We start from the raw sequence: 12,746 nt of genomic DNA on the forward strand, positions 1-12,746 counted from the left end.
TGATTCATTAAAACTACAAAATGATAATTTGCTAAAAGAGATTGTGTCCTTAAAAGATACTTATAGGCAATTGAGGCTTTGACTATAAGTAATCATGATCTTAAAGGTGAGTTATCTGTGAAAATGACAATTAATGATCAAAAGTTTCAAGAAATTTTGAAACATCGTTCAAAGATAACCGAGCTTGAAAATAAGGTTCTTGAGTTGAAGAACAAATTGGGTAAATTTCGAAATTCATCTTTCCTGTTAAATGAAATTATTGAAGTTTTTGGAAAACAAAAGGATTCAAAGAAAGGTATAGGTTTTGTTGAATTTCCACCACCATTTCACAATGATTATAAAATTAATCATTTTACTCCAACTGAAGAAGATGTTATTCTTAAAGAGCCTGCGATTTCAGAAAATTCTAAACCAAGTAAGCCCACAACTGTTAAAACCCAGTCTGTTTCTCAGAAACCTCATGTTCAAAGTAACAAAGTTTTTGTTGAAAATGTTGATAAAGTTATCATTGAGGATGTGTTTGAACCTAAAATTATACAAAAGAACAAGAACATTCCAAGTTCTAATCACATACTGTGTGAACCTCATGAATTTGAGGAGGCTGTGTATGGTTCGCACACAACTAAAATGAAACAAGATTTGTTTGTCAAACCAGCAAAGGCTAAGAGACCAGAAAAACCCAAAATTTCTAATGAGGATTTGTTGTGTTTTATAAACCCTAATGCACTTAAGCCGTCATCTGCTCGTGTTTTAAAGTTAAAGGGGATGGACATAATGTTCACTAAAAAAGACATTCCAATAAGTATCATTAAACCTGAACTAATTGGGTGTGTGTTTTACAACGAAACCTCCAAAGTTAGTGAACTCGAACGTCAATATGCTCAAGAGAAAACATCATTTCCATCTGACACATTGACTAAAGCAAAACAAGTTTTAAAACATGCTAAGAAAATTAATTTTGTGAAGTCAACTGGGACAGATACGTTGAAAATTTTTCGAACTGTTCTAATTTAGATTTTTACTTGAAAAAGAAATCCGAGTTATCTGATGATTTTGCTAAGAGCATGACTAAAAATGTGAGTCATCAGTCATCATCTGTGTCACATGCTCCAATAAAATCTCAAGATCATCATGTTGATATGCGAAGTTGTTTTCTTTGCAGTCAACAACGTCATGTAGTAAGAAACTGTGGCCAGAAGAAGTATCAGAATCTTAATCCTTTTATCAAGGACCATTCCAAACCGGTTCCAGAGGTAAAGGAGATTCTGAAACGACCAGTGTCGTGTGCTGATGATACTCATATTATGTTTTCAAATATACATCCTCGAAAAGTTGTTCATGTGAATGAAACTCATGGTTCCGTTAAACCTAAGTTTATTCCTACTGAACCATTATGCAAAAATGTTAATTCAAATGTGGTTCAAGCTGCGTATCTAAGACGAAAGTCGAAGAAACCTATAACTTATTCTCAAGTTGCTGAAAAACAATTGAATGCAACTAAGGTTAACTTTTATCAAGAAAACCAAAAGGTGCCCAAGACTGAGGGCTGGGCTGCCTTTTTGAACTAATCATTTTCTTTTGTGTGTAGGGTTCATCCAAGACCATTTCTGGTGAAAACTGGATCATGGACAGTGGATGTTCTCGTCATATTACTGGAAATCTCAATCTCTTATCAAACGTGAGAAATATTCAAGGGGGTTATGTGGCGTTTGCTGGGAATTCTGGGGGTATGATTACACAGGAAGGTGATGTTTCGAATGGAAAGATTACATTTGAGAAAGTTAACTATTGTAATAAAGTGGATCATAATTTATTGAGTGTATCGCAAATCTGTGATAAGCAATACACTACAGTATTTACAGATAAAGAGTGTCTGATTCTGAAACCGAGTTATGTGATTCCCGAGGACATGGTTGTCATGCGATCACCGCGATCAAATGATATTTATGTCTTGAATATGAATTCTAAGGTATCCACATCGATCGAAACGTGTTTTGTCTCGAAAGCAACCGAGAAAGACTTAGTACTTTGGCATCGAAGAATGGGTCACATACATGTTCGAAAGATGAATTATTTAATGGCAAACGATTTGGTAGAGGGGGTGTCGTTGAAAATTTTAAGTTATTTGATCACTGTGTTGCTTGCAAAAAGGGCAAACAGAAGAAGAAATCGCACCCGTCTAAATTCTTGAATTCCATTGATACTCCACTTGAACGACTTCATATAGATTTGTTCGGTCCAGTGAATCGTGCGAGTATTTCTGGAGACTGGTATTGCCTAGTTGTGAATGATGATTATTCGAGATATTCATGGGTGTTATTTATGAGTTCTAAAGATCAAACGCCTGTTTTGGTACAAAACCTGATCACTGTACAAGCAAAAGGTGAGGAGAATTAGGAGTGATAATGGAAAATTCAAAAACACTATATTGGATTTCTTTTGTATCCAAAAGGGAATTCACTTGAATATAGTGAACCATATGTACCTCAACAAAATGGCGTTGCTGAACGAAAGAATAGAACCTTGATTGAAGCTGCAAGAACTATGCTTGCTGATTCTAAGCTTCATGTCTAGTTTTGGAGTGCGGCGGTGAATACGGCTTGTTATACACTCAATCGTGTTCTAACTGTTAAACGAATCAAGAAGACCAGTTATGAATTATTGAATAATCGTAAGCCTAACTTAAAGTACCTAGAACCTTTTGGGTGTCCCTGTACTATGCTGAAAAAGGATGTGGGTAAGTTTGAAGAAAAAGCCATGAAGGGTATTTCTTGGGGTATGCGTCACCTAAGAAACGGGTTTTTAATTTTACATCTGGTTGTGTTGAAGAGTGGTACCATGTTGATTGTCAAAAGTACACTACTCCTCCACAAGGGAAAGGTCCCGATTATCCAGATGAAGATTTAGTTCGTGCTTATTTTGAAGAACATTTGGAAATTCCATGGTTCGCAAGTTCAAAAGATGTTGAAGCTCCAATTGGTGCTCCAATTGAAGAACCTGATAATGAATCTCCTGTTCATGTTGATAATGCATCTACTTCATCTGATGATAATACTGTTGTGGATCAAGTTATTGCACTTGACAGTGATGTTTCATCTCCTGAATTGGGTGAACATTACACTAATTCATTTGAAAATGTTGCTGTTTCTGAAAATCCTACTCTCAGGATTCATAATTACCATCCACAAGAAAACATTATTGGAGACCTTGATGTAGGGGTTCAGACACGACATCAAGTTGCTTCTTCAAGTGACAATAATGCTCTATGTGCTCATGCTGACTTACACGCATCTGAAATTGCAACTGTTGCTAAATTTACTTGTTTTCTATCTCAAGTTGAGCCTACAACTTCTCGTGTAGCTCTGCAAGATCCTTCTTGGGTAGAAGCTATGCAAGAAGAATTACAACAATTTGCACATTTAGGTGTTTGGGATCTTATTGACAAACCTGCTAGAGTCAAGAAGGCAATTCTGACTAAGTGGGTATATAAGTGTAAGAAAGATGATCGTGGAGTAATTGTGAGAAACAAAGCACGTCTAGTGGTGCAAGGTTTAATCAGCAAGAGGGTATTGATTACACTGAGGTGTATGCTCCAGTTGCAAGATTAGAGTTGATTCGAATCTTCCTGACATATGCTGCTTACAAGAATATCAAAGTGTATCAGTTAAGATTGCTTTTCTCAGTGGTGAACTTCACGAGGAAGTGTTTGTTTTACAGCCTCCAGGCTTTGAAGATCCTGATTATCCTGACCGTGTTTACCGATTAAACAAGGCATTATATGGTCTACATCAAGCCCCGAGAGTTTGGTATGGCACGCTCGCCGACCATCTGACGGATAACGGCTTCAAACTTGGAACTGTTGACTGCACTTTATTTTATAAAAATATTGGTGATGATCTTCTACTCGTTCAGATCTATGTTGATGACATTATCTTTGGGTCTACAAACGATACATTGTGTAAGGAGTTCGAGAAATCTATGCAAACCAAGTTCGAGATGAGTTCGATGGGAGAGATGAATTTCTTTTTAGGGTTGCAGGTTCATCAGTCTGTGAATGGAATCTTCATTCATCAGACAAAATATGCGAACGATGTCTTGGGCCTATTCAAGATTACTTCCGTAAAAATCCCTTCTACTCCTCTTCATGTGGGTCACAATTTATCACCGGGTGAATTGGAGGATAACGTTGATCCGACCCTTTATCGTGCCATGATTGGTTCTTTAATATATTCAACTGCTTCTCGACCCGACATAATGTTTGCTGTTTGTATATGTGCTAGGTACCAAGCTAGTCCCCGAGTGACTCACCTAGCAGCGGTCAAGCGTATTCTGCAATATCTACGGGGAAATCCTGACATCGGGTTATGGTACCCAAAAGATGATACTTTCGATCTTACCGCTTACTCAGACTCAGATTATGGAGGATGCAAGATCAATTTCAAGTCTACTACAGCGGGATGTCAATTCTTAGGAAGCCGGCTTGTTTCCTGGCAGTGTAAGAAGCAGACAACGGTCTCCACTTCAACCGCTGAAGCTGAGTATGTTGCAGCCTCGAGTTGCTGTTCCCAGGTTTTGTGTATACAACAACATCTTCGCGACTACGGTTTGAAGTTTCTTACTACTCCCATCTTGATTGATAACTCTGCTGCTATTAGTATCACCAAGAATCCCGTACAACATTCTATAACAAAACATATCGAAATTCGATATCATTTTATACGGGATTGTTATGAAAAGAAATTAATTGATCTTGAGAAAGTGCACACTGATTTTCAAAAAGCCGATCTATTTACCAAAGCGTTTGATAAAACACGTTTTAATTTTTTGCTTGGTTTAAATGGATTGAAGACCCCTGCTAAGATCCTAAAATTAGGATAATTATCTTTACTTGTTTTATTGTTCTAGTTTAATTTTCTTCTGTTTTTAGGTTTTAGGGGGTGAATTCTAGAAAATACAAAAATATTGTGCTTTGAGTTTGTATAAATATAACCCAAAAATATTAGAAAACATAGAAAAATAAAAAATATTGTGTTCTTTCTTGTTTTTTCTTTCTTGTTTTATTTTAATATTTGAAAACCCAAAAACATGTTAAAATTAGAAAATACCAAAAAGATTGTGATTTCTGTTTGTACAGAAAAATTCTGAAAAAGTCAAAAAGAATGTGAATTTTTCTTGTAGTAAAGAAAAATCCGAAAAGACAAAAAGATTGTGTTTTAGTTTGTAAAGAGAAAAACCAAAAAGATTTTTGCTTATGTTCGCTGAAAATTATGTCATTTGCTTCTATTTTGAAGGACATATACTTGTATTGGTCATGATAATTTCTTGTAAATCTTCGGGTTAGCCATTTACCTGACAAATGGATAGTACTTGGGGCGTTTGTTAAGCTTTCTACTTTTGTTTTAGCTGAAAATTTAGTCAGTTATTTAAGTTTGTGAAGCGTGCTTGCATGTTTTGGTTCTGTTCTCTACTTGTAGATGGATAGGATAGCCATTAATTTATAAACTTAAATTAACTGGGGCAATTAAAATTATTTTGTTTTATGCTCCTCAAAATTTTGAGTTTTTGAAGCAAAAAGAGAAAATTATAGTACATTGATTATTTGAACCCAAATCCAGAAAGAAATAAGCTTAAAAGACTGAGTGCTTAACCATTGGTGCATTGATAGGTCTTAAACAAGCTGATAGAGTAAAGTAAGTGATATAAACTTAAAGAAAAGCCAAATTGAAAGAGGTGTTAGTCTCTAGCAAAAGTCTCGGTGAAAATGGCAGAATTGTAATAACCGGTCACACTCAAGCATTATAGTTGTTGTTCATCCAAAAAATATAATAAAGCAAATAACAAGCGTTAGGATTCTGGACACTGTGAGTCTTTATGCGACTTAATCATCTGGGTATTCATAAGCATGAATATTTCACTCGCTTTCTAGAGCAAACCCAAAGTCATTAAACTTGATCACTGCTGTACTTTGTACAATTTAAATTACTGACTTGATCAAAATCCGCTGTTAGTCATACAATTGTTCCTACCTTGCGTGTGTCTCATTACCAATAAGAAACGGACCCTAGGGGATACAATGTATGTAAGCCAATAGATGGACTCGTGCATACTCACTCACAATAAAGGAAACTTGATGCATTGCTCAAAATTTCACAATTGGTATCAAAATTTTTGATCAACACTATAATGGTTTATGTCAAATTGGGGTGATTTGGCAAAAATCAAATTAAGCTTGAACCGAGATTAGGGGATGATAGTTTCTGATATTCTGTGCGCTAATTGAACCATAAATCATATCACATAAATGCTCGAAGGTTTGTAATAAGATTTAAGTAGACAACAATATCAATGACCGACTTAACGCCAGTCATAATAGTGCTGAAATATATAACTGTGATGGAAAGGAATTTTGGTCAATATGATTCTCTGCTCAAACTCAACAAAAAAACAAAAATATGTACTGCTTTTGATAAATCATAGAAAAACACAAAATGATTGTCCAATTTTTATGTTCGGATGCTTCTTTGTAAATACATTCTTTAATTTTTTTTTACAAAATACTAAAAATATTTTATTCTTCTTACTTTACAAATTATTTAATGTTTTTAAGTTATGTTTCTTAAAAGTGAAATGTATTTTAAGGTATTCAATTATCGAGATAAAAAGGTTCTCGGTAATGCTTTTAAGTTAAAATTTGATTTATTCACTATTTAATTCATTTAATTATTTAATTTAAAATTAAATAAATTTTTAATTCGTTAAAATCTACTTCGTTAATTATGGATAACGAACTAGGTGATTCTTTAGCGAACTGGTTTCTAGTTCGCTCACCTAATTCGCTTCCGCACTCTGTAATGAATCATCCCTTCTTTGTTATACATATTTAACGAATCAAGACACAAGTCATGTCTTGTTCGCTACTCTAAGGTAACGAACTGAAATAGCGAATTATCTAATTCGTTACCTATAATTCAAACGAATTGCGTAATTCGTACATTGTGTACCTCTGGTAGCGTGCGAGTCTATATAAGACAGAAAAAGACGAACAGTCCTTCACTATTCATCTTTTTCTTCATCCTAAAGACACCTTATTCAAAATTTTCTCTGAAAATCGACTTTCAAATCTTAACATTTCAAGGCTATCATTGTTTGTCTAAGGTATAGAGGATCACTGCGATGTGATTTTCGTCAAAAATGACTGAGCTTTAATAGACTATTTAGGGATTTTTGTGATTCAAGGGTTTTTTCCGAGTTTTTAAACACTAATTTGTTTATGAAACATTGTGTTCATGTAACTTATTTATGATTCATTGTGATCGGAATGCAATTCTGATACCCTGGGTAGACTTTAATCAATGTTTGATTATTATTTGCCGGGTCGATTGAATGATTATATGTTTGACTGTTTGGACTCTGTTTAATGGACTGATCATTCTTATTTAGGGCACGGTGTTAAGCCTTAATCTTAAGCTCGTGAGTTTAGTTTTGCGATTCCGAGTCACATAGACCTGCTACTTTGATTGTTCGACGATAAGCACGAGATAATTATAGCTAGGTTTGTGTTGTTGACTATCTGTGTTCATCGCAATTTTGACTTTGACTTTGAAGGTCAAAGATCAAGTCTAATTTTATTGACCATTCGTTATTCTTAGCGAATTGGAACTACTTCGTGTCCAATTCGTTAAGGAAATACACGAGCTAGCTCAGCGAATAATTTATTTCATGAATCAGATGTGGATTCGTTAAAAGTATAACGAACTAGTTCCATAGTTCGTCATTTTGAATAGTAATTCGCTAAGTCTACTTCGTTCGCTTATTTACCTGATAGCGATTCGCTTGATTCGTTACTGAATGGTAACGAATCACAGTGATATTTAACGAATGACATTCATTTTAATTATTTAATTAAATTTACAATAAACATTTAAATTGATTAACGTATTTAAGCCGTCTAAACGCGTATATATATTAATTACATTTATCATATGACATTGAATACACCAATTTTTTTTTACATAATAACTAAACATACATTTGTGCTAAATGCATATTACGTTTTCACAATCCTTATATCTGTTTCTATTTATTCAGTATAAATGGCTGATCAAGTAAATAAAGATCCACCGATTGCCGATCAAGGGCAACACGAGCAACAACCACCAGAACAACCTCCACAAAATCAACCACCACAACAAGAACAACAACACGACGTTATTTTACACCATTTGACAAGAAACATAATATCTGTGATTACGTGAATCAAGATGTTGCAGATTTGGATGTGTTTGGGGATATGTTAACTTTCTTAAGACACTCAGTGATACACTATACTATTACTGCTAGACCTAAAGTGTATCTGAGTATTATCAGGCAATTTTGGGACACAGCTGAGTATGTTAAGGATGAAAACCACATTCGTGCTACAATCAATCAAACTCCGATTACAATTGATGTTAAGGTTATTCGACGTGTACTTCACTTTGCTGATAATATTGACAACCCTAGTGAATTCGACAGGACACTGGTGAAGGGTTTATTCACACGCGTGCGTTATGGTGGCAATATTGATAAATCTATGTTGAATAAGAATGGATTATGTCCACCATACAAGTATCTTCTACATGTTCTAATTCACTGTATGAGTGGTCGTCGTGGTGCGTTTGATGAATGTAGACCAAGTTTGCAATCAACTTTTGTAGCTTTGATCCTGAATAAGCCATTTAACTTCTCGGAACTAGTCTTTGATCATTTGAAAGAACAAGTTCAGCAAAATGTTCAGTCCAAGAAGTTCTTGATGTATCCTCGTTTCTTGCAATTGATTATCCAAGAGTTGATTCCTAATTTGGCTATTGATCAGACTTTGGTGAACGATGTACTTCATATGGAACACATGAAAGCTGACACTGTGCATCGAATGTTAACTTATAGAAAGGAGAAGCCAAAAGATAAATGGATGATTGGTCATATAATCAATCCGAATTACGTATGTCCTCCTAATGAGCGCTGATCCACGATGACTCGGATTCTGAGCGTGAAGGGGGAGAAGGTGGGAACGATGATGATGGGAATGATGATGGAAATGATGGTGATGGTGGAGCTAGTGATGCTGCCTTTCAAGAGCAACAAGAGGCAGTAAATGCTGCTTTAGCTGCCACCATTGCAGCTCAACAAGAAAGGAAAAGGAAAGGGAAAGCGGTGGCAACTGGTGAGCCATCGAAGAAAAGACGTGTCTCAGCGGGGGCTGGGGTAATTATTGGTGTTCCACCACCACATCAATCAACGCCTCAACGCTCGGCAGTGCCGCCAACTATTAGCACTCTGATGCTTACATTGACAACGACGATGGTGTCACATGAAAGGCTTGGTTTAATCCCTCAAATGGTGTTATCTGAGATTCCAAGGCCCCCTGCTACATTATCTACTGTCCCTTCAATAACCTCAATGAGGCCTCCTCCTCCTACTCCACCTCCTCCTAGTGATGTCTCGTTTATACGAATTACTCGACCTTAGGGACCGATTCAACCTGTTCATCCCTCACTATACAACTTGCCACCAAACCGTCAGACTGAGATGCTGCTGAATCTTCTACATCTTTATGAAAACCAAATGGCAGCTGACCGTCAGAATCAAGAACGTCTTATGGAGAATCAAAGACGGATGATGAGTTATATCTCATTTTGTCAGAAGGAGACCAAAGCGCTGCGGGCGATTGTTGAGTCTCAGGGGGTGAAAATGAAAGAAAAAGAAGAATTAATTTTGTAGTTGACTTGCAAAGAAGATGTCCTAAGGAAACTCAAAGACGATGATCAAGATCCTGATGAGTCTGGTGCTGGAGATGAGCCTAAACAATCGCATGGTTCAGCTTCCGGTGGTGGTACAAGTGGCGGTGAAGACTCTGGGAAATAGATTATTATATATCAGGATCCAACTGCTGCTAAGCCTATTTAGATGATTGCAGCTAACACTTTGATATTTGTGGATGGATCGGGGATGGTTAGGAGTGTGGTGAACAGAGATGAGATAGAGGTTGGTGAGTTTGTGGATAGGTCTCTGACACGGGAGCAGATTTCTATATTGCTTGGGCTGAATGACGATCAGTTGACTGCTTTAGAGACTGAGCCTGATGTCGAGGTGGTGAATTAGGAAGGTATATCGGATGATCCGTCAATTCAGATGAATAAGGACTCTATTTATGAAGATGAGGATGTTGAGATGGAAGATGTAACTGCTGAGGAGTATCCGGACTTGTTTCAACACACTAATGTTGATCAAGGTGCTCCGGTATTTGATGAACAGACAGTTAAAGCGACAGAAGATGAATTGGAAAAGGTGTTGAAGTGTAAGCGGACAGTTCAGTCACTTGAAGTCATAACTGATGTACGTCCATTTATCAATCATGGGGGTTACCGAACAGCTGAGTGGTTTCACCAACACTTACTGTTCTAGGTTAATCATGGCTTCAAGTTCTTCAAGCCTCAGGTCCCTAGGCGTAAAGGTAATGACGAGATTGATCCTAGGACTGGCTGGAGGAAACTTGTCCTAAAGGTGAAGCCGCCAAAGACGATGAAGCAGGTTCCTGTGAAGACGATGCCTCAAAATATGTATCTATCGTTCAACCATTGGTACTATGACAATCGTACTGGCGAGGTCGTCATTGTTCTTGGTAGAGGACTGAAGACTGAGCTCATCAAGATAATCGACCCGATGTGGTTGGTTAATTTATCAGAGACAGACAATGATGTGCTCCACAGGAAGCAGATTTTGTTCGAGCGCCATGAAGACTACGACATGGCTATGCAATTCCAACGAGTTGTTCGTGTATGTCATGAGCATGGAATTCATAGTTGCAGAGACTGGCAGTCCAAACACTTCAAGTAATTTAAAGACAAAGAGCTCAAGACGAGGGGGTGTCTGTTAGTGCACGGTTTTGCGTCTTGAGTCTTTGTAATTAACGTTAATGTTTTCATTTAATATTTAATGTAATAATTAGTTTAATTATTGTCTAGTTCGTTAAATGTAAAGTCTAGTTCGCTAGGGGATGTTAGCGAACTAAGACTTAAACTTATTCCCTCCTGATTCGTTAGGGGATGTTAACGAATCAGGGGGTGTTTCGTTATTTTAGTGCATGTAACGAAGTGAAGTCTAGTTCGTTAGGGAATGTTAACGAACTAGGTTCATCTTCTATTTATACGTGAAAACTATTCACGCTTAATTAAAAGTTTTGAGAGTTTAATTAACGAAACCCTGTCCGAATTCTCTCTCGATCTTCACCCTAATATTATACGAATTACTGATATACATATACTAATAATACATATACATATACAACACTTAATCTAAAGTAATTATGAGCTAGATCTATTATTAATCATATACTCACAGATCTGAGATCTGTTATTGTTATTGGATTGATACAACGGGTTCCAACACTTATGCTGCTTGCCCTTTTAACATGAGATGCACCTGTCATCCAACTTGAACTCCCTTGTAGGTAAACCAATTACATGCTCACCCTTCACAAGTTTGTTCATGTTCTTTAAGTTGACATGACAAAGCTTTCTATGTCACAATTCGGTTTCATTTTCAGTGGTTTTTGATACAAAACATGTACTCCCCTTGAAACAACATCTTTTATGTTCAGTTCATATAAATTGCCATTCCTTGGGGCCATCATCATAATAATATCTGGAGGGATTGCAAAATCAGGTTTGAGAATAAAACAATGAGAGCCATCAAACCCAACTTTATAACCTTTATCACACATTTGTGAGATGGTCAAAAGGTTATACGGTAATCCTTCCACATAAAAGACATTATCAAATGTGACCTTTCCATTAGTCAAGATCCCTTTTCTAACAATTTTTCCACCATTTTCATCACTTCTAAAAGCTACTGGTCCCTCAAACTTCTCTTCATAATTAACAAGTGACCTTTTATCACAAATCATATGCCTGGAACACCCACTATCCATGTACCATACTTCATTCAGTGGAGTGGACTGTTCCTGCACAAATTAAAGAGATTGGTTAGTTAGGTGATGAACTGCAAGCTGAATCAACTTGCAAATCATCAGTTTCAATAACAATTGTTGCATTGGTTGTGAGAGGAATAGGCTTAGGATCTTCATAAATAAGTTCATAGTCATCAGATTCATCTAATTCATAGCCACTATTAGTTGGGCTTTTCGCATCATTGTCAGTTGAACTTTTCACATAAGGAATTATGCTTTTGCATTCTTTCACCACATAATCCTTTGTACTTGAATAATCTCTCACATCAATTCCCTTTGGCTCTTGAACTTCACCCCTTGGTTTCCAAAGAAACCCATGGGGTTCAAACCCATTTTTCATTAGAAACTTTTCATCACCATACAATTCTTTTGGTTTTTTTCTTGAGAAAACACCCTTGTTCCCTTTCTTTCCATGGTTTGGTGATTTTTGAGAATCATCAGATTTAACAGATCTTGAGTCTTGTTTGGGAACAATTCTCAATGGTTGTATATTTTTTTTCATAATAGTTTTAGTTTTGATGGAAGGGTCGTTTCTTTTGACTTCATCAGTAACATTCTTCTTTGGTTTCTCTTCAACCTTTCCATCTTTCTTCATACTTGTTGGTGCATGATGTCAGTAGTTCAGTGTATAGTGTCTGTAATCGGGTTTGTAATGTTTTATGTTTTGTATAAGCGAAGTTGCTAACAAGTTCGCTGATATGGGCGAACTTGTTAGACAAGCGAAGTTAGTGACAACTTC

At 36.4% G+C, this 12,746-nt stretch overlaps 1 protein-coding gene across 1 annotated transcript; it reads right to left on the minus strand.

Annotated features, from left to right (window-relative positions):
- Positions 1-11,533: 11,533 nt before the first annotated feature.
- LOC143607760 (uncharacterized) lies at positions 11,534-11,968 on the minus strand. Its single transcript, XM_077083095.1, has one exon. The coding sequence runs from the start codon at positions 11,966-11,968 to the stop codon at positions 11,534-11,536; it is 435 nt and encodes a 144-aa protein (XP_076939210.1).
- Positions 11,969-12,746: the final 778 nt, after the last annotated feature.

The sequence above is a fragment of the Bidens hawaiensis genome, unplaced genomic scaffold, assembly GCF_021521415.1.
Source record: "Bidens hawaiensis isolate Kalapana, Puna unplaced genomic scaffold, B.hawaiensis_p1.1 tig00002125_1, whole genome shotgun sequence".
Lineage (NCBI taxonomy): Eukaryota > Viridiplantae > Streptophyta > Magnoliopsida > Asterales > Asteraceae > Bidens > Bidens hawaiensis.